The following is a 24,395-nucleotide window of genomic DNA, read 5'->3' as shown; positions in this document are numbered from 1 at the left end:
AGTGAAAAACAATATCAAGCATATGACCCTCCCTATTAGGCCTACAGGTGATTATTCTTTCCATAAAATTTACCATCACTGGATAACACATTTCCCCATCAAGTTCATTGAGGACACGACGAATTTCTTGCTTAAGTTCCAAGACATTTCGAACTTTGTTCTAGTAAACTCGTGACTTAGTGTATCCCTATAAGAAAAAATCACACGGCGGCAAGTCGCAAGATCGAGGTTGGTAACTTTGGCCACGCAACGAGGTTAGTCTGTCCGGGAACTTTTCATGCAGCAGAGAGATTGTTTCTCTTAAAGTGTAACAAGTTGTGCCGTATTATTGTAATCATAGAAGAATATCTACTGAGCTCAGTAATTTTCTTTGGCCTTATTTAGACCAAATGAACATTAAAAATGTTTGGTTTCAATTTGTCATTGTAATTTTCAATAAGTATTTATGCTTATAGTATCCGGTAAAAAAGGAAAATATACACGACTGCAAATCAAATCCTGTCCACAGATTTAACATATTAATAAATAGGAAACGGATTTATATGTAAATGCATATTTTTATTAAAACAAGATATTTAAGATTCGATAAGAGTGTTTATGGTTTAAATCATTCCTATTAAAATTATGATACTTTTATTTTACATATTTTTACATATTTTGGTATAATTACATATTTTTACATATTTCACTAATTTTTAAATATTTTTAAACATATTTTTATCATTTCATCATTCATACGTCTTCTTCGTACGAAAATATTATTTTAAAAAATTATTTCAAAATTAGATCCAGAAACTTTTATCGCTATTGGAAAAGCTCAAAGTATTATGCAAAATGAAACATTGAAAATAATTTAATTTTAATTAAAAATAATTTAACAAAATTATTAATAAAAAATATGTCCCCAAATGATAATATGCAAATTGTTGAATCAGCGATTAAAACTCGTAAGCGGACCAATAGATGTCGTAAAAAAGAAAATTCATGCTGTTACAGAAAAAAATTCCAGGCAATATTGATTTTAAAACAATCAATGACATAATGAATGGCAGACAACCTTTTAAAAATTTGGAATTATCGCCTTCTGATAGTATGCACTTGAAATATGCTTTTAATACATCGGTTGATGTGAAACGATAATTTAGCCGTTTTAAAAATATTTTGATACCTAATAGGCGACATTTAACATTTGATAATTTACAAGATATTGTAATAATTCAATGCAACAAATCTTTTTGATAATTTAATAATAATAATCACTTTTTTTTTTAAATTTCTTTTTCCCACATATTTGGATGATTTTAGTACATATTTTATAAATTATACTTACATATATATATATATACATATTTCTGTATTTTTATTACATATAAATCCGTTCCCTATTAATAAATAAATCTATACGTATAAAATCCAAATACCACTCACTCACTGATCGCTATATCTCAAAAACTACGCAACGCACGGACTTGAAATTTGGAATAGAGGTCCTTTTCATATTTTCACCGTGTAATAAGAAAGGATTTTCAAAATTGTTGTTTTAATGGAGTAATTAATAATTATAATTATTCACTGCCAATACGTATTGTGTGGCACGGCGGCCCGCGGGTTTCCAGCTACCTGCAACATATCCTTTTTGTCCGTCGTCGTCGTCGTGTAGATAAGAATAATTGTTCCGAGAAGTTAATCGATAAAAATAATCTCAGCGTACACAAATACTCATATTATATTATATATATAGTAAGAATATAAAATCTAAATACCACTGACTCACTGATCGCAGAATCTGAAAACTATTCAATGTACTCCCTGAAATTTGGAACAGTCTTTCACTGGGTAATAAGAAAGGATTTTTCGAAAATCGCATATTTAAGGGTTGAAACAGTTTTAGACTGGATGTATACATTTATCAATTTTTGGTTACCTAGGAAATATTTGATTTGTTTTGTATGTTGATTTTAATAATTACCGATTAAGAATTATGTAAATAATTAAACTGTATAACAACATAATCGAAGCCATAATTTGAAACGGAAAATTTAAAGGTGAACATGTAATATTACCATACATTCCAATGACTCCAACAGATTAGCCATTGGAATTCAAAATTTTGTAGTTTCCAGAGCGACTCGCTTTTGCAATGATCTTTAACAAATTATAAAGACACTTAAAACAAGTGTGTGGACTGAATTTTGAAAATTCATGCTTCTCACATGGATAATCGGTGTGGCCTGCTCACGCGTCAGAAAACCTGATTTATTTAGGTGCGTAGCCAGGGGGGGGTGTTACAGGTGTAGTAACACCCTCCTTTAACCGTGTTATAATTAAGTCTTATAAAGGTAAAAATTCATCATAAACCATGATGAAAACATTTTTGTCATAACGAAATATACATATAACAACAATGCAAAGCCGGGATCCGATTTCTCATTGCACCGTTTTGTCTATTAAACCAAAGCCGTAGTTTCGTGTACTATCACACACGATGTAAAATAAATGGGTACATATGACAAAAATGTACATTTGAAATGTTAATAAAATACTTAAATACTTTCTCATAGAGTAGTACATTACACACGAATATATATTCATGTATAATGTACTAATTTGTATGATTGTATGCTTGTATATAGTAAAGTATACGTAAAGTAATTATTTTGTTGTGTATAATTTTGAATAACACCCCCCTTTTGAAATACCTAGCTACGCACCTGGATTTATTTGTGTACACACCATAAAAGGAAAAAAAAAATCCAAATACACTTTAATAAATAGCATTTATTTGAAACATCGAATTTTCAGACATTTCTCAATAAAATGAATAAATAAAAAATAATAATCCAAAATAAAATGAACATTATTGTAAGGATATTAGTATATGCTTAAATATAGTAAAATTTACAGCAAGGTGTGATGGACATGGCTATATTTAATATTTACTTATTATAATACATTACAAATTAATATTTCAACCATTATTTTGGGTGATTTATATTTAAAAAGTCATAGGTTCAACGGTAACATCCAAAAAGAGTTGAACACTCACAATTTTCTCAACGGACAACGTCAGGTATTACTCACTCATTGATCATCGCTACATCTAAAAAACTATATGAATTCGAAATTTGACATAGTGATCTCTCCAATATTCAATACATGCAATAAGAAGAGATTTTAAAAAATATTGGAACCAGAAAATACGGTAATTCAGCGTATCACCAAAATTGCTATACTGATTCATTTGAACTTTCGTTTTATTTGTTTTATAACCACCAACAGTTACACCAAACTTGGCTTTAAATAGTGTAAAGTAATAACCCATTAAAACCTATGTCACGACCAAGAATGATCCGTGCGAAGCCGGGTAATTAAGCCGGTAGTTTATTTAGTTACTATATGAATATATTCAGTGGTGGTCCTACGATGGAGGGGGTGGATCAAAAATCTGATAATATATCTATGTTTTATATTATTTTAAGTATTCTGTTATAAGTCCTAAAAAGAAATAAAATTTTTTAATATTACATGAAATAGATTTTTAAATTTTTTTTTATGAGAATTATTTTTAAGGATGATGTGAAAAATATTTTGCCCCCTCCCCCTCTTGGAATTTGTCACTGATATAGTATAAAATATTTTAGGCCTAAAGGACATTTTGAATTTTTAAAATGTTTAATAACTTGCTTGTGTTCAAATTTAAAAAGCTCAAGAAAAATTCACACACCAACAATTTTTATATGAACCATTGAGTTTTGTTTTCTTATTTGGTTGTATGAATCAAATGTAATTAGTTCAAATTCATGCTTTGAGTGTTTTGCCATCTCTTATAAAGCGAGATTATCATTATTGTTGTTTTGCACGTATTTCCGATTTTAAATGAATAATAGTTTATATGCTCTTTTATTATGTTACAGCAGTAATCGTATTCAAGAAAACTTTTTTGTGGGCTTTTTTTTAAAAAAATATACTATATAATAACTGACAAATTTCAATATTTCAATGTCTTCGAGGGATTTTATCATCTCCTATTGCAACGTCCCCGATTGGACATGTGTAGAATACAGTAATTGTAACTGTTTACGATCGCATATTAATTGAGTTTTTCCTCACTGGGTACGTATGTACATAATATTAATTTAGAAATATGGATTTGTCGTCGTTAGTAGTAGCGGCGCGTGTCGATATCGGACGCGCGTGACGATGAAGTAGGGTGTTTATGAGTGATGGGCAGGGGAAAGGGAAGTTAAAACGTGATTATTTTAAAAACTCACGGTGGCTACGGGTAGGAGGGGAAAAGCCGAAATCTGTAACGTGCGCGCGCGCGCGCGCGTGTGTGCAGTGTACGCATGATGCCACGCGTGCTGTACAGACGATATACACAAGTCTATAGGATACAATAAATGTATTTGTATACAAATATTACACAAATGATTTGCATTGTGTGCATTCTGTGTATTTATAATTTTTTTATTTTTTTTATGATATTATGATATTTTTTATTATGAGTAAGATTTTCATAGAATAATTTATATTATCTTAAAACTTGAACTCAACAAAAATCGTGAGAGGGGGGGTTGTGGGGGATTGAACAATTGCGAAACAATCAGGAAAAAGAAAAAATGCCAACTTCGCACACACACCAGTAGCGGTTATTCATGATGTTCAAGGGATCATCAATAAAGTCAACTCTCCCCCATATTATCCGTTGCTAAGACGGAAAAATATTTTGTTATCAAATCATGAGTTTGAAAATTTGCAGACAGATGTTGATGGGCCAGCGATATAAAAAATTTAAAAAAACCAAATCCTAAGGGGGACGCCGATCCACCTATCGCTCCCCCCCCCTATAACCGTCATTGATACACACACACACACATACTTAATGCAGTAAATATTTATGTATAAATGGAACACGTTGACGTCGTCGTTGTCACGTGTACGCGCGCCGTAAAATGTTGCGAGTGCAAACGAAGAACACGCACACAGCAATGAACACACCACCTATACAGCGCGCGAAGGGAAAGGGGCATGTTTGAATTTTTTTATTTTTCCTCGTCCCCGCGTTTCCCGGCTTCCACGTCCATCGCCGCGTAGCTTTTTCGGCGCGCGCGAGCGTCGTGTGGGTGCACGTCGCACACGCGTACGCGCGCGCACAACGCAATATTGGACGCGAACGCGCGCGCCTTCTCTTCACCCGTCGCTCTCTCGCACCCGCCACCGCCGCGACCGCCGCCGCTGTTGTCGAACACGCGCGCGTCGATCCGTCCGTCCATCCGCCCGCCGTAGACCAGCGTCCGCTCGCGCGTTCTACTCGACCAACGGTGGCGGTGGTGGCCGTGGCCGTATAGCGACGACGAAACGCACCGCCGCTCTGCGTCTGCATGCAATCGATTGCGCGTCGCGTTACAACGTCGCGCGCGCACACAGCCACAAATAACGCGCGCACACACACACACACACACACACACACACACAATTTAACGTGCGTAATCAAACTCACATCAGATACCTACGTTTATTGCCGCATATACAAGGGGGTTTTAGGGGTTTAACCCCTTACCAAAATTATAAGATTATCTATAATTATAATTTTGTATACATATTTTACAATTTACAATTAGTAGTTTTGGTCCACGTGACAGACTTGGTATTTTACTCTTGATGAAAACATGCGATCGGTCCTAATAATAGACCTACATGTCAACAATATTATTTCGCGATTATCTATTGTGACTTTTATACCAAGCGATTTTTCAATATGTTTAGTTGGTGTATGAGTGTGTATGCATGTATGTATGGGGGGAAGAGGGAGTTAAAATGCATTACCATCGCTATTACTAAAACAACGACACATCACAAGGATCGTTCTAACACAAATTAACAAAATTAGTCGAATCAAACTCTCAATTATTTGATGTTTTACCTATAGAGAGTCTGATAAAAAAAAAAAATGTTGTTTATGATGAAAAAATACAAATTATGGATAGATGTGATCGGAATATGCAATAAAAAGATACAGAGCATATGGTGCATCATCAAATTACATTGAAAAATCGTTTGCTCAACAATTTGTGACTGAAATTCATATGTATTCGTTATATTATTTTCTGATTGTTCTTTCGATCTAATATTGTAATAATTGTAATCGCCATCTACCATAACTACAAATTTTGCTTAAACGAGACCGATATTAGACGACAGAATTGAATTTTCCGCCGGTTTATGTTAATTGTTAATCATCGTTACCAAAGATAGCCCTTGAAAACCCTAAAATCCCCAGCAAAATATTTATCTGCATACGCGCCTGCACACGGACATTATACTTTTAACGCGCGCGCGCGCGCTCGAACACACACACACACACACACACTCTGTATAACGCGCGCGTACACACGCATAATGTAACGCACGCGCGGGAGGGGGTCACCGCCGTCGGTTGGGCGCGAGTCGAGTTTTGCGCGCGGTGCACGTTTCGTTACGTTGTGTGCGTGCGCGTGTACGATATTATGTACGTGTGTGCGTGCGGACGCACGTACGTGCGCGACGACGACGCCTAGCGATTCCCTCGTCGGCCGCCGCGCGTATATTTACTGCGCGCGGCGCATAACGTCGACCGCCGCTGCGGCGGAAAATGTTTACGGTTTTTATTACCGTCGCGGCCGTCGCAGTCGCAGTTGTCCGTGCGTCGCGTCGAAAAGTGTTACGTCGTCTTGTGTCCGGGCGCGCGCGCACTGTATTTTCACCGATTCGAAAACTGTGTGCATCGCGCGGCCATCATCCCCCTGTACGCCGCACATCTGTACTTGCGACGTAATCGCATAATTGTATCCGTGCACTTGTCGAAGCGAGAACAATTAATTCATAATTATTCATACATCGCACCCGTAAGGACCACCGCACGCGCGTAAAACTGTAGTCGGGCAACGTGCGCCACCGTTGTCGGTGCGGTGACATGAAGAAGGCGGCGAGCAAAGCGCGCGACGAAAAGCTGTTGGCCGCCGTACGGGAGAGGCCGGTCTTGTACGATCAATCGATGCACGTGTTTAAGGACTTCGGCGCCAAGAACGCCGCTTGGAAAGAGGTGGCCTCCGCAGTGGTCGGCTCTCAGGACAAACAGGCCGGTTAGTATGGTATATATAGGTATATATATATATATATATATACGTGTCTTGATCATTTCGTTGTCATGCGTAATCATAGAGATGTATCGCTCTGTAGCAACTGCCGGGCGGTCATTCATTCGACTATTGGTTTGAGAGTATCCGTAGCCGACTTCACTACGTGGTGCATAGTTCCGAGATACCTCAGCCCTCAGTGATAAAATGTGGTCATTATTATACATCAAGTTTGTTATTATTGTTATTATATTATCTTTATCCATAAACGTGGAAATGTGCGTACACGCAGCAGTTCTGCGGCAGCACACTTAAATAATTACGATTTATTGAAGTAACAATTACGCCGAACTCGCACTCTCTCCACCCCTCTCGATATCGTTCGCCCTTAGCGCGCGCAGATACACGCCACGCATACCCGTTTGCGCGACCACCATAGCAACAGCGCGACGAATTTTTACGCCTTAAACCGTTTCTCGCTGACGGCCGTGACGATTGATACTCGTCGCTGAGATCGTTCAATACGCGCGCACGAGATTATCATCTTTGTGTTACATGTGTTCCCGCCAAAATCTCTCCGTGCATTTTTTAACTAGTTAACTAGGTGACACAAATGTCGCCCAGTGATTAAACTCGACAATATTTTGAAAGATTAGGCGAAATAATGCGAAACAAACGTGTAATACTATAATCGTACTATGGTATTATATTGACTATTTTGAGGAAAACATTTTTTGTCGCCCAGTGAAAATTCCTTATAAAATTCACTGAAATCTCGCATACCTGTCGCACGTGGCACTCGTATTTAAATATTATAACTGTACAACTATAATACATGACATTTTTTCTAAGCTGCCCCATATATAACAGGGTTATAAACATCAGGGATGTTAAGGGGTTTCACCTCCTCGGCCCTTGCTGCATTACTTTACTACATTACATAGGTGCCTTTTTACATTTTATTGCACTTGAACGAGACAAAACAAACAAATTCTAATTTCTATACACAGTATCGTCGAAAGTTATTCACTTTTATTACTTAAAATTTAATAGATTATCATCATGACCTCAATCCTGTGGAAAATTATTTTTAACAAAACAAAAGAGAATATTATATGTGTATATTTTTTTATTACTCATATACTTGTAAATAAGTAAGAGGAAGACCAAAAAAGAGATGGTTGGATACGATTGAGAATGATAAAGGTCTGTTGGTGTGTGCGTGGAAGTTTAGGATAAGGGTGGCCGACCCCAAATATTTGGAAGAAAGGTGAATGAGAAGAAGACTTGTATACGTATAAACAGGACGAGGCTTAGTGACTGCGTGTACAGGGTGTAATCTATAATTACTATGCTCTTTATGTGCGTGCAATCACCTTGGATACGAGGGATGCATGGTCGAAGTTTCGATTTTTATCGAATAAAAGAATATTGCATATAAATTGTTCTCCTGATTTGCCGAGACCTGCACCATTAACGTCAATTTTTCACCATAAATGATAGATACTTACATACATTATACATTGATTTTTATCGACTGACTGAGTCGTTTGGTTATTCTTGATGTTTTGGTATAATTTGTTGATTGGGTACTAAGTTGCTGGTTGTAAAAAGTCTTGAAATTATAAAGTCATATTTAATAAAATACATTTGAACACATAGACACACGATGGATTCAATAATGTCTAAATTTATCATTTCCACTTACCTGTGCCGGCCTTTTCCTCCGTAGTCTCAAATAACTTTTCTATTGTATCATCACTGTTACACTAATTTATTTTTGAAATATTAAATACCTAATCTATTATTGTTAAATTTTTAGTGATTTTAGCCATAAGCATTCAACGTTTATTTGAATTAACTTATAAGTGGCTTTTGTCGGTATACAAGGAAAAATAAAAATGAAAGTAATTCATTTTTTATAAAAACTCCAAAGCAGTAAAATCGAAGTACATTGATTATAATTATATGAATACTTTTATGAAGCGTTTCGTCATCCTAATCATCCCAATCGTACTATTTGAGCATAACAATTTTCTCTTATTCATAAACGCTGACTCTGACTATGTGGTTCTGCATCTTATTTCTATGATGCATCTACGGTCTTGATCAATTGAGCTGTCTAATTATTTAAAATTGTCCACTTGTTCAAGCAGCTGATTTTCTGCTTGGATATTAATTCTACGGATTCGAACTAATTTTTGGATCTGATTATAGAAGCGTACTATTAACTTTTCGAAAGCATCATAATATTATAGATATCATTTGTGTATTCAAAACTTATTCATCGATATAAAATTGAATTTCCCAAATAGCGTTGGAATTTATTATAGGTGGCTATTATAGTTTATAACAAAATTAAACAACAATCTGCCATGAATTTAATTTTCGGTATTTATTTAACTGAAGTATGAGTTTAAAATTCAAATTTCGCTGTTTTTTTCAGCGCTTATCAGCTTCCCAGTCATGTTTTGCGTATATAGCCGATAACGGAAAAACTTAATAATAACTAATGAGCATAGAGTTAAAATAGTGCAATATTATATATTATATGTTAATGAAATATATTCCATTCGCATGTGCGCAAAAAAAGTCTTCCGAAACAACTACACATTTTATTAAAATAATTTGTCAAACATGCGTTTAGCCGTATGTGTGATTTTATTTATTATCTATGAAAAAGAAAAAAAGACTTGTATCACGGAACCTTATCCTCCCCCTGCTATACTATAGTATATTATAATATTACTGATATACGATAAAGAAAAGTGATAATAATAATAAAAAAATTATTGAAAAACTAATAAATTGTTCAAAATCTAAAAAGGACAAATAAAATTGTTATATTCGCTCTTCATTAACTTACTCGGTAAACACGTGACGGTAACAGTACTATTATTTTATACGTCTATCTTTATGTGTTTGTGTTTGAAAATAATTGTTTTCTTGCATACTACCACGGTTATACAACCGAGAATCTAGCATCTAGACGATGTTAGTGAGAAAAATAACAAAGGGTACATTATATTATTTAAGTGGTCAACTTGTGACTTTTATGATTGTTTAACTTTATTCATTATTTTTTAATTACACAATAATGAAGTACAAGTTCAGAGGAAATCTTAAAGTAAAGTAGCGTAAAAAGAGTTCCTTTTAATCCCGGAATAAGTGCACTTCAATTATTTTCCCTTGAATGATTATAGAACTACGTATTTTCTATTACATAAAAAAAATTGATAAAAGTTCAATCGATTTATTTTATTTTTAAACTTAGTTTATAATTTTAATGTCAAAACTCCATATTAATATAATATTTAAACTCATCCATACTTGCCATCGATTAATAATAGAAATTTAGAACGTAACATAAACTGTACTAACTGTACTAAACTGTACTGTAACTAACGTAACATTAACTGTCGCATATTGATTATGGAGATAAAATAATCAAATAAATCATATAATGTACTCTAAATAAATTAGTTCGTATATGTATTTCGATTAAATAAATTATTATAATATAATAAATATTATAAATTATAATAAATGCATTTTAATTAAATTTAGTCGTATTTTAAAAAAAAGGCAGTATACCATTTTTGTATTATATCATACATTTGTTAGTTATTATACAGTTTAACTTAATATATAATAATATGTTAAATTAATTAAATTCTTAGTAAGATATATAGCTTTAAAATTTCAATTAGTTGTATATTATATTTTCACTGGCGCAAATAAAGGAGGAAGACTTGGCAAAAGTTAGTCCCTCTTAAACTTGTTTTAACCGCTTAAAATTCAACTCTTGAGTACCTATTAAATACTATTTGATATTTCTTCATGTATGACATTTGAGACGTATGAGACGTATGATTTCTGCAATATCCGCTCAAATAAGTTGCGTCGTTAATTATCATTAATACTTTATATTTAACATTATAAAAGGATACATTTGAGTTTTATTGAGGAAAATAAATTTAAAATTGTATGTAATTAATAGTAATTTTAGTTGTCCATGTATTTAATTTTATTTGTTTTTCTTTCGATTTCTCGTAATTGTTACGTATGTTGATTAATTTATTATTTATTTACAAATTTGACTATCAAATCTCAACATTTAATATAGCTAAATTTAAAAATCAATCTTGCCATAAGGAAACTGGAAATACTTGATTTAAAATAGGATAAATTATCTTTATGCCCGTATAAAAAATGTAATAGTACTGGATCTTGTTGTACTAACATGTAGCTAGGGATTTTTTCTGTAAAAGAACTACATATAAGTATGGTGCCTCTTTATTTGGTTTCTTTCTTTACCTCACAATTTCCACAAAAATTTTAACAACGTATTGGAAACTATTATTGTTATTTTATACAAATATTTTGTTCAGTTTTACATTATTAATTAAAATTAAGACATGTATTTTATAATTTGTGTAATAATTTTTAAACCGTGAAAAATTATTTTGTTGTTAAGATATGTAATATTTTATTAATATAGATTTCGAAAAATTCGATGAATTATAAATAAATCGTTAAATAAAACAATGGAAGTTTAATTTTGAAAGTATCTTATGAAAATAGTATTTCTACAGTATGATTTTATAATGCTTATATTTTTTTATTTCGGTACTTACATACTATATTGTGATTTATTAGGTGTATATACATCCGAGACTAATGCTCAGTGTTTTGTAGTTTTCAATATTCTTGTATAATTAGACGTTAGGTGGTGGCCCAAGTGGTGCAACAAATTTTTAAATTATGAGACTTATTTTTTTTTTCTAGATATGAATAATAAAAATACATTTAAAACTAAAATAAAAACACGTACATTGTATTATTGTACTGTAATTTACTGAAACTGTTAGTAATAAGTACAGATAGCATGACTTTTTTATCCTGGCATGATTTTGTTGGAGGCACATTCCGCCGCGGAGGCCGGTGCTCCTCATAAACATGCCTATGGTTGTAGTTAAGCATAACACGATTTAAAACCATGTTTTCTCTCATTTAATTCGTTTAATGAAATAAATTCTCTGACACTACCAATATCTTCTTCTCAGCCCCGCAATCCCATATATTATCTCTAAGTGTAATTTTTTTAAAAATATTTTTTATAGATGGAGAGGAAAATAATGGTAAAATAATAAGTATTTTCAACCTATACTTTATTATTTACTCTTAGATCTGTACCTTTTTATCCTCAACAAAAAAATGACAACACGATTTTTTGAAATAAAAATAAATGTTGATCATTTAATAGCGTGAATCAGAGATTTTTGAAAATCTTTAACGGAGAATGTAAATAAAAATGATATGGGGATCGCATGGTTACTGGACTATAAAAGAAGTTGGGAGACACTGGTCTAAATTGACGTAGGTCAAAAAACACGTAGGTCGATCAAAGAAAGCCAAAAATAAAAAAAAAATGTAAGATGACGGCCGTGACAATAATATCTGGATCTTGTTTCAGTGGAACAACTGAAAGTCCGGTGGAAAACCTTACGGGACGGTTTCGTTCGACATTTGAAGAAGAAGAAGACCTTGGAGATGTACACGGCCGCCGCGGCTATGCGCCCGTACAAGCTGGAGAAGCAAATCGCGTTCCTGTTGCCGCACGTGTCATTCCGCGACGAGGACGAGAACGGCGGAGTCAGCAACGACGAAGACACGTCTTCGCTGGCCGACAAGACGAACGACAGCGACTCCGCGCACGACCAGCAGACGGCCGACATGCTACTGTACGAGCAGTTCAATTTGGACAAGGCATGCAGCAGCGAGCACGACGCTCTGGACAGATCGATCCACTTCCTGTGCGACCAGCGGTACAAGGCGGCCGTCGCGACCAATTACAAGTAAGCGTGAGTCCTCCGCAGCAGCGCAGTTCTCGGCAACCCCCTACTACTGCTCTCTGCCACAGCTCGTTACGCGGGCGACCAGGATGTGTGATTCTTCACCGAGACCGCTGTTCGTCGTGATACCACCGTAGGTGTATGCAGTAGCGGGAATAGGGGGAGGAAAACGAAGTTTTATCCCTGGCGTAAAATTGTGGAGAGTGTAATTTTCGTTGTAAATAGTTTATTGTTGACTGCTAGTTTGATATTTTTAACTTGTTTACTGATAATGTGTTTAAAACTCAATTAGTATTATTGTATGCAAATTATTAGAAAAAAATTATAGGGAACGGTATTTGATTCTTGGTCTATTGTAGGGAGTAATTTTAAAATTTTTCCCTGCAGTAAAAATCCCTAGTTTCGCCTTTGGGTGTTTGCAAATATCGAGAGAAAAACGAGTGACGGTACGGGTTTCGGATCAGTGTTGACTCGTCGAGTAACAAGTACAGGGCCGTCATCAGTGGGCAACAAGACCATTTTGTCCCAGTCTAAAAAAATTTAAAGAGGGCTACTTTCATAAGCGGAAATTTGGTGAAATTAGTGGGGGGCTGAGCATTATTTGCTTATTAAACCTATAGGTATCCCTGTACGTTATTATTTATTTTAACAAGGCAATTTACAAAGTTTGACAATTTGAAATACTCAACCAAAATAGCAATTATGTGCCTTATCTTAAACATTTTTGGATTAGGTATTCTAAACAGAATTAATTAATTAAATTCAACAACTAATGCAGGTATTATTAAATATTATTAATATTACATTAATTACGATCGTTCCAAGTCATGACAATAAGTTTGTAAAATCTTACGAATTTGACTTAATTTTTATCGAAGAATATTTTTTTTTAATGACGTGCTAGAGCTATCTGGCAACGCACTAGACTCTCATCCGATAAAAACATATTTAATAATCTCGCATCTTCACTAAAACGAATTCTAAAACAACTCAGAAACGACGATTTTAATTCTTGGGTCTCTTCACTAACGTCAAAAAATTGTTCTCTTTGGAAGGCGAATCGGAAATGCTTAAAGCAAAAGCCCATAAATTCCCCTTTAAAAAAAGAAGATAATACTTGGTGCAAAACGGATAAAGAAAAGTCAGAATTTTTTCGTTCACACTTAACCAAAGTCTTTCAATCACATCACGACATTGTAAATAACGCCTTTGAAGAATATATTGAAAACTCCCTAATTTTCCCCTTCCTCTTTACCTACCTCCAAAACCATTTATACCTGGCGAACTACAATATTATATAAAACTGTTTCCTCTCAAAAAAATCTCCTGGTCTAGACCTTATTATAGATGAAGTAGCTTGCCAGCTACCAAAAAAGTGATTACACACCTCACTCATATATTTAACTCTATCTTAAGACTGTCCTACTTTCCTCTACAGTGGAAAACTTTTATTATAATTTTAATTTTAAAACCAGGTAAACCGCCTGAAACCTCTTCTTCATACCGTCCAATAAGTCTTCTGCCTCTTTTCGCTAAAATCTGTGAAAAATTAGTATTGAAACGTATCTCTCCCTTCATAAATAGCGTATCAACCATCCCACAAACCCAATTTGGCTTTCGCAAAGGCCACTCAACCATCTACCAAATACATCGGCTAACAGACTCAATAACTAACTTCCTGGAAAAAAAAGAATATTGCTCAGCTGTTCTCCTCGACGTGGCACAAGCATTCGATAAGGTTTGGCATCCCGGCATTCTGTACAAATTGAAAAAAATCTTACCCCTCCTTACTACTTATTCTTTAAATCTTATATCGAAGACCGTTACTTCACAACAAAGGTAGGCTGTGAAATTTCAACTTTAACCCCCTTAAGCTGCAGGAGTCCCCCAAGGTGCCATCTCATCTCCCATTCTGTTTAATCTATACTCGGCAGACCAACCCACGACACATCACACTTCTGTTGCGGATTTCGCGGACGACAAAATTATTTACACCTCACATAAAAACCCTTTAACGGTTGGTTATAACCTACAAACTCATTTAGATCACATGTCGTCCTGGTACATGAAATGGAAAATAAAAATTAATCACACTAAATCGTCTCATTTAACCTTTACCTTAAAACAAGGAGTTGTACCACCTATCACTTTTAATGGTCTTGTCATCTCAAAAGTTACTAGCTCTCGATACTTAGGCTTAATTCTGGACCAACGTCTAACCTGGGCAGACCACATTAAAAGCAAACGAGTTCTCTTAAACGCTAGACGTAAATCCCTCTTCTACTTAATCGGCAAACACTCAAAACTCAACATAAAAACTAAACTACTTTTATATAAAACTCTATTGATGCCTATTTGGATATATGACATCCAGTTATGGGGAGCTGCCAAAAAATCCAATATAAACAAAATTCAAACCTTTCAGTCCATAACTCTTCGCATAATTACAAATGCTTCATTCTATGTTTCAAATCACACTCTACATACCGACCTAAGAGTTAACACAGTAGATGAAACTGCAAGGCTACTATATAAGCGATTCCGTTTACGACTATCCAACCACCCTAATCCCTTAATATCAGCACTAAACTCTGACACCATTCCTGGCAATCCTCCGCGTAGATTAAAGAGAAGATGGTGTCGTGATCTAAACCAAAATTAATTAATAACTATAAATTAAACTAACTTCTGTTATAAAGTGTTGCTATTGGGTGGCTTCTTTTTTCAAGCGTCGCATGTCAAGTAAATCATTGTATCCGCATCCATGCTTATTGTAAATTTAAATTACAGATTGTATGTTTTTAAAATAAAGTTAAAAAAAAAAAAAGTTCTTATTTTGTATGCCTGTAAGTGGAATAAATTTAATTTTAATTAAATGCGGTGTTTGGTAATTCATTGTTGAAAAGTTTTATTTTAAGAAAACATAATTAATTTTATCGATGCATTTAAATGACCTTGATTGGTTGAGATTTGGAAAAATAAACATATATATTTACCAACACTTTGCAAACTTGGTATGAATTTTCTTTTTTTATACTCGTATTATATTGTGATGGTTGAGCCAGGCTTTAGGCTCTAAGAATCCTTAAGATGGGTTTGAACAAGAATATATGATTCTTATCACTATGCTCTTTGGCTACTGTTGTACTGTTTGTCTACCGACACCCTAATTTAAATCCATAAAAACGGCGACACACTTAAAACGATTGATAGATTTTCGAAACAGCAAAATTTACAAACCCATGTAAATTAATACATTTAAATATTGAAATTTTAAAAAATAAATAATAAATAAATTTATTTAAAATTTAAACAGTCCAAAGAAAATATTATAGATAAAAAACATCATAAAAAAATAAAAGTATCATAATAAACAATATTAGTTCATAAAGAAATGTATGCGATTCTTGTGATCGGCAACTGAACATAGGTCTTCGAGTGGTGGGCAAATGGCTGACAAACTTACGCGGTAATTTATTTTTAATATCTTTTAGCGTAGGCCATTTTTTGCGTTTTGTTATTTCTAATGTTGAAAATACTGATTCACACTAAAATTATGTTGAAAAAGGAAACGAAATGTTCAATACTTTCTTGCTCATTCCGGCATATTCGTTTTGTAGAGAATTACAAAATGAATTATTTTGAGACATACAGTTTAGATTATAGGTTCTTAACCGGAGATCCATAGATGGTTACTCGGGTGTTCACGGGGTGACTGATGTTGGTTTCTATTCGCTACTACCTATCTCTGTGAGTCTGGATTTTCTACAATAGTCACAATAAAAACTAAAGCAAGAAATCGAATGGACATTTAGGACGATATGTGCGTTGCTCTGTCCAATACGGTCTCAGATTTCAAGACAATATTCTAATCAAGACAACAGTAAATGTCACATTAAAACTTGTTTTTAAATAAAAGAACAGTGATTATTGCCCTGAGCCTGATGAGTAGTTGTTAACGTTGCGATGTCTGGTTCGATATTGGTCAAAGCTAAACGTATATCACCTTTGTTACAAATGTCCAACCGATTTCTTTGTTTAGTCAAAATCCAAGGCTGGGCATTAACGAATTAAAAGTTAAAATTAAGGATATAAATATACTTTACCGGACACTTTTTTTTTTTGAAACATTGTAGTTTGGTGTACTATAAAGGATAGTGAAGACAGAATTTGGTGCTCGAACTTAGTTTTCAAGTTACAGACCTGTAAAGTTAAACATTTTTTTACAACACTCTTGAATAGTTTGTTTCATAATACTATCATTATTTTTATGGTGCAGTGGTCTGATAATCGGATTCGACGCGGAACATCGTGTTCAATTTCGATCCGATCACAATAAACTTTTGCATTAGATAGATAGAGATTATGGTTTTATATTGTGGTTATCAATTGGTACCACTGCTGGAGCACTGGTATCAGCCGTGATATCCTTTTTCGGACAACTACATTTTACAGATCACAAATTAAGTTAAAATATTTAGTTAATTTTAATTAAGTTAATTAACTCGTTACTTTTTTTACAAATTAACTTTAAACTTAATAAGTTACCTTTTTTTTAAGATCAATGTGTCAACTTTAAGTTAATATTATTTAAAAGTATCTTAATTAAGTTAATTTTAGTGCAAAAAATAATGCAAATTACTAAACCTGTCGCTGGTCGCATGATTTTTTTTCCTACATTTGGTCATTCGAAATAAACGTTCAGTCGCGCGGGGTAAATATTCTCTAAACAGAATTTTTTTCTTTAAGGTTCCCACATACTGCCGCGGTGGCGGTGCACTGTGGGGTATTTTCGATATTTTGTGGCCAAAATGTAATAATATTATATAACCATATTATATTCAACTATAACTATTTATTAACATCAAAATATATTTTAATAACAAATATATATAATTATATTAATTTGAAGACGTACGAGTCACTAGTGGTGTCATTATTCGTGTCAATTTTATGTTAAATAATTTCATCCGATGTTGGCAAAAGCATATCCAACACTTCTTTTGAAAATTTGGTATCCTTTTTCGTGGAAGTTGTCTCATACTTGATATCAAAGGATCAGATAATATGAGAAGCAAATTCAAAATATTCTCCATCAATTTACTTCTTGAACATTTTCTAAAAAATCCTTCTCGATATTTTTTATATGTCCTTATTTCTAGCTTCTTGCGCCTCTTCGGAAATCATTCCAATTGAAAGTAAGGCCATTTCTTTTATTATTTTTGAACCGTGTAATAACATTTTGTGAACTGTTGTTGGCATATAGTATCAAGGATATTTTTCGACAAATAATTTTGCAGTTTTTAAAGTGTACGCTTCGAACTTTTCTATGTTTATATAATAACCACTTGAAATAGTTTGTAACACAACTTTAAAATTGTTGATTATTTCTATATCAATTCCCGTTATAAAACTAGACAAATTATGATTTTCAAAAAAATCTTCGAGCTGAATTTCCGTCGTTTGTACTTCCATATCCCGGTTTTAGACAATCGACAAGCAGTCCCATTTTGTTTTTAAAATCATTTTGAATTCGTTTTTTGCGTTCAACTACTTTTGATTTATCTTCTCTTCGACTCGCCTTTTTGATATCATGCTTCTATGAAGCATGTAATAAACACTCAAAAAATCTTATCCATGAATGCAATGTGGATAAACCAAAGTTACTATTAGACAAAGTTATTGGTTTTTTTAACATAACATCTATATTATTAAACTCTTTGTATGTTGCTCCACAGAGATAACATTTTGCAGCCGACTTTGTTGACGTAATAGCATTGCATACTTTATCATCTATCATTGTAAACAGCAATAAATGTTTGATTATTAACTGTTTTTCATCTATAAAAACAGAAGTTGAATCTAAGTCATTGATTTGTGCTTCTATATATTATTTTTCATTAATTGCTATTTCTGTAGTTTCATGGCAAACTTGGAGTCTAATAGGTCTACAGAATCGTGGTGAAGAAGGTCGTGGATTCTGGCATATAATAGTTTTAATTTTAAATTTAGGACCACCATTTATCAATTGTATAGGTACAAAAGACGTTAAAAACATACTGGCATTTGAACCATTATCGTTATTTAAATTACGTTGGTCGTCAAACTTTTGTTTGTATTGACTTAACCTGAACTTCCGTCAAAATCCCCTTTTCGATATTAAAAATAACTTATTTAACTGTATATATGGCAATGTTTTAATTACATCAGATTGTACTATAAGAATACGCTGAATAGTATGATTCAATAATGATTGTTATTTAATTTCACCAACATTTTCTGAAATAGAGATAAACTGTGCATCCGGAAAATATTATTTTTTTGCCTGACTCACCACATAATAAGGTAGATAAAGTTTGCAATTTTTTTTATTTGTCTGTTATATGTTATATTTATCTGTCTCTTATAATATTATATTGATGTTTAGTCATTTTAGCCTCAACGAGTATAGAAAGAACTTCATTTTTTGTAAGACTATCTAGTTTAAACTATCTTCAAATGCATTTTTATATTTTAGTGGCCGAGTTGGGGTCGTTTGAGTTACATTTTTCACTACATTTGCAGCATCATTTTGTCCAAGTGAACGAAGACTCATTTGAGTAGCATATGGCAGCTCTAACGTACTATTCTCATTACCTAATTTTTCGGTTTTTTTACGTTTAGAGCGTTCACTAGAATTAATAAATGGAATAGTTGGTTTACCACTTTATTTTTCTTTATATAACTTGAATATATAGGAAAGTGTATTTTGCTATTCAACCAAGTATTATGTATTGAAAAAAAATCTATCTCCTTTTTCTCTTTCTTTGTCAATTAATCCATTTAGTTTTTAATTCAGAAGTAAAACGCGATAAAATGTGTTTTATTTGGTCTGACCATTTATCTGAATTAGTCATTTCGATAACTCGATTTTTTAAATAATTACATTTTTCAACAAAGTTTTTTGATGGATATTCGTCCATAATATTAAATAAATATCTTCTACTTAGACTCATGTGACTTTCTCGAGATCCTACGAAAGAAAAATAATTATCAACAATTATAGTATCCAGAATTATATATATATAGTACTGTAACGGTTACAAAAAAATAAAATAATCTTAAACCACTCGTATTTTGTGAATTCCAAATTTTTTCGACATTAAAATTTGAATAACTAAAAAAGGCGCAAACTTGCGCAGATTTTTGAAAGTAATTATTATAACTAACAATATTATCTATAAATAAAAAAAAAAAAAAAATTCAGCTGGGAAACAATCAGAAGTAAACTATAATTATGTTTAATTCAATCTTAACATTGACAGACTTCCTAATTCATATATGAAACGAATAACGTGTAATAAAAAGGGATTATGAAAATATATTAAAATAAATAATTACTATAAAATGACCTACATAACTCCAGCTATACAATCCATATTTCTATGTTTGCCAATTTTAATGAATTAATAAAATAATAGACGTTAATAACGTTCACCTGCGTATATACGAAATAAGTCGATTACACCGTACAGCCGTGAGTTGCGACTACATCATAAATATAATCGCTGTAGTAATGGTTTTATCGCAGTAACTTGTATATCACTAAATATTATAAGATATCATGTAAGACTTACATTGTAAGTAATTTTATGTACACTTTTATCCAGATATTGAATTCATTTTTCTAATTTTGGCCATATTTTATTGAATATATCCCACTATGCAGTGGCGTTAAATTTGTACACACGTATTGTAATAAAGTCCGCACAATACTATTGTAATTCGGCCGCGGTAAAATATTGCCGCTGCGATATTTATAAAAACCGCAGCATGCTCGATTTTATCGCCACCGCTTAGCGGTATTTTCAATTGACTTATCAAATATACGCTATTAGTACCTATACTATCTAATATATATGGTGCACATTAGTCTAGACTTCGATTATTTCCTAGAAACTATTCCAGTTATAGTTTAATATACTATTTAACTTAATTAAAAATAATTCATATAAAAATAATCAATACAATATTATATATATTTATATATATATAATGAATATGATATGTACAATAGTATAAGTACTTAATATAGTACCTACTAACGTACTATATAGATTAATCGTCAATTTAACAAAGGAATTAAATAATTAACTATATAATTATTGTATGTTATTTATAAATATATTATGTTTGTACTGGATAAAAATCGCCACTGCCACCGCCGCAATGTGTTCAGGTCTGCGATTTTAATATCGCCACCGCGGCATTGTGTGGGGACCTTTACACGGCTGTGTACAACGAATCAAACTAGTTTTCTATGAAATAAATGTCATTATTGAATAATGGTGGGATTTTGATGAGCTACTCAGAGTTAAAAATCCGTTTTCCAGATAAGGAAGTGGATACATATATTTATTATAGACTGGGAGATTATTTACTTCGCGCAATCAATGACGAGTTAAATGAGGTTTTTAGAATATTTATAATTTACTATTTTAATATGAATTTCCTCTAGACGAAAATAATATGAAAAATAACTTTAATAGTCATTACATGGGCTATATTTTACCATTATATTTTTATAACCTTGTTATTGTATAATCACTATAATCCCATGGAAATCCTAAGAATATTCTGTGAAAATAGTAAATACCATGAGAGCGAGTGTCGATGGGGGATTAATTACAAAACAACTGTGGTATAATTTCTGATATTATTTCATTATTTAACTAGCATGTGTTTTGTTCACATCACGTTAAAATTTATAATATATTGTTATTAGTTTATAACTTTATTAGTATATCGTCTTAGTCTTGCTTATAAAACAGTTAAGTTTTTCTGGATTCCTAGTCATGTCGGTATAGCCGGTAATGAGCGAGCCGACCACCTAGCTTTTTCAACAAAATCCCTCATCTATTTTTCTCCTTTTAATACACCTGCTTCTGATTTTCTTCCGATTCACTGCAAACTATTGCGCAATGCCTGGCAAACTAATTGGGACTCTCTACCACATAACTATGCTACATGGCATAGACACATAGTTTCCTCAATTCCCAAACATCCATGGTTTAAAGACCTCGAGATTTCTAGGCACCTAATCGTATCCTTCACTCGTCTTCGCATTGGTCATAGCTTACTTCCTCACCATTCTTCTAAACTTAATCTAAATTCTTCCCCTCTTTGTACACTGCATCACGACGAATCGATATGCGATCTTGATCACATCCTTTTCAATTGCCCTTCTCTCATAACTAATAGACAACTTCTTTTCTTTTTTCTTTCGTCTTTAGGCTATATTTCTCCCGATTCTAATCTTCTTCTTAACTCCCGTTACATCCCTATCATCCGTTCTCTTATCCAATTCATTCATACCGCTGGCTTCCTCATATAACGCTAATATGTAATTACATTGTCTGTTAATTTTTTTTTTTTCTCTTTATTTGTCTGTTTTCCTTTTTTGATACATAATTATTTTATAATCGCTTTGCTATAATTATTTTTTAATAAAAGGCAATTTTTTTAAAAAAAAAAAAAAAAACTTTATTAGTTTATTATATTTCTGTGAAAGTTTATTATTTCTTTATTACTATTTTATTTTTTTTAACTACAATGTTTGAAGACCATTTGAAGTGGCTTTATTTAAAAAACTTATTTCGAACAACAACTATCAACATCAGATAAAATATTAAATCAGATAAAAACTAATAAAATGTGTGCAATTTTTTATTTTTGCAAATTAGAAAATTTTAACTTTAAATTAAGTTAAAAAATTAAAAAAAGTAACGTAACTTTAAATTAAAGTTAAGTCACTTTTTTCAGAGTTAACTTTTAACTTAATGAGATAACGAAAATAATATAAGTAACTTTTAATTTAACTTAACTTTATTATTTTAAAATGACTTAATGAGTTAATAAAAATCGTTAACTTGCCCGGCCTTGTCAAAATCTGATCAACAACGCTGAATCCTTTTTCAACTAGATACGTTGACGGGAAAGAAAGAAGCAAACATTTAACTTGTTTCCATAGTTGTGGGTAAATGTCCTTAAGCTTGACCTAGGCTAGCTTATAACCAACCAGCTTAAAAGTAAGTTGTGTTTCACAGTCGTGTTTAAGATTGATAATCTTTATTTGTAAATAAGGTTCGAGATCTACAGATTCAAACGAAAATGGATCTAAAATCTAATTAGAGATTTTTAACTCAAGTAGGTCTTGAAATCTTGATTTCATGTATTTCTTGAACTACAAAATATGATTAGTGAAAATTAGAATTTTTTTTTTGGAAGTAAACCATTTGCGTCTGAACATGACTTGAGATTCGGAAATTGACTCAGTTCTTGACGATTTTTGTTTGTTTTGTAAAGATCGAACTTAAAAATGAATAAGGAAATTATTCCTCTGACCTTGATAAAGTTCATCTTATTCTCTTAAAACTTCAAATTGACTTCAATCATTTTTTTCAAAAATATATGTGAGGTACCTACCCAATTTCAATTTTTTGTTGCTTCTAATTGTCCTTAAAGACAGAATCAATTTTATCGAGAAATTGAATAATAGAGTAAAGAATGCGAAAAAACAACACAAACATTTTCTTTTGGAAAGCCATCTTACAATACTCTGTCTGTATTGAGGTCTGGTGGCACTCCTGACAAATTAATATATTTTCGTCTCCCCCCCCACAATGGAAAGTTGATTTTTATACAAAAAATCATTTGAGATGTATAAAACATGTATAAAAACATAGTATACAAAGTAATAATTACTAATAAACTTTAATAACTATTTGTATTACTTTAAAATATAAATAATATATCAATCAATACAATGTATTCAATCAATACATTATAAAAACATATAATTTTCTTCGAATGTTTTTGATTCACAATTGTATTAAATGATTTTAAATTTATTTTATACAATATTACAATGGTACTTTTATTGCTCTTATAGAGGCAAATTTATCTATGAAATTATCAAATGAAATTGTTTTAACTACATATTTTTCATATTTCGTGAAAAATATTACAAAAGTAGTGTTGAAATATACGCCTCTTTTAGAACTGTGCCCCTGGCCCATACCCTCTTGCCCTGCACTAAATACGGCCCTGCGCATACTACATATCTGAAAATGTTCAATTACCCCCGGGTCAGGTCCGAAATAAATACTGCTAGAGTGTGGCAACACACCGGTTGAGAACCACGAGTGTAGATGGTAGTCATCCGCCCTGTACGGCATTTTTAGTTTTAAGGGAAGATTAGCTGACAAAACGGCACATGCCGATGGTAAAAATAGTAAAATTAATATTCATTTAAAACGGATAACGAATCTTCAATTTTTACATAAATATATAAACAGGGCTCGAGACTTATAGCACTAAAAAATCATGAAATATGCGCTATTATATGCACCGAAAAAATGTAAAATATGCGCTATAATATGCACTA

At 32.6% G+C, this 24,395-nt stretch overlaps 1 protein-coding gene across 1 annotated transcript in view; it reads left to right on the top strand.

The window, feature by feature from the left end:
• The first annotated feature begins 6,458 nt into the window (after positions 1-6,458).
• The window catches only part of LOC112680333 (transcription factor Adf-1-like), a 25,184-nt gene continuing 7,247 nt past the window's right edge, over positions 6,459-24,395 (top strand). Inside the window, exons 1-2 of the mRNA XM_025550389.1 lie at positions 6,459-7,121; positions 12,592-12,973. Of these exons, the coding sequence (XP_025406174.1) occupies positions 6,953-7,121; positions 12,592-12,973 (551 nt within the window). The 5' untranslated portion in view covers positions 6,459-6,952. The remainder of the gene's footprint in view (positions 7,122-12,591; positions 12,974-24,395) is intronic.

This window comes from Sipha flava, unplaced genomic scaffold, assembly GCF_003268045.1.
Source record: "Sipha flava isolate LNK unplaced genomic scaffold, YSA_version1 176_pilon_pilon, whole genome shotgun sequence".
Lineage (NCBI taxonomy): Eukaryota > Metazoa > Arthropoda > Insecta > Hemiptera > Aphididae > Sipha > Sipha flava.
Note: the sequence above shows the minus strand (reverse complement) of the source record. Positions and strands in the feature narration are given on the sequence as shown.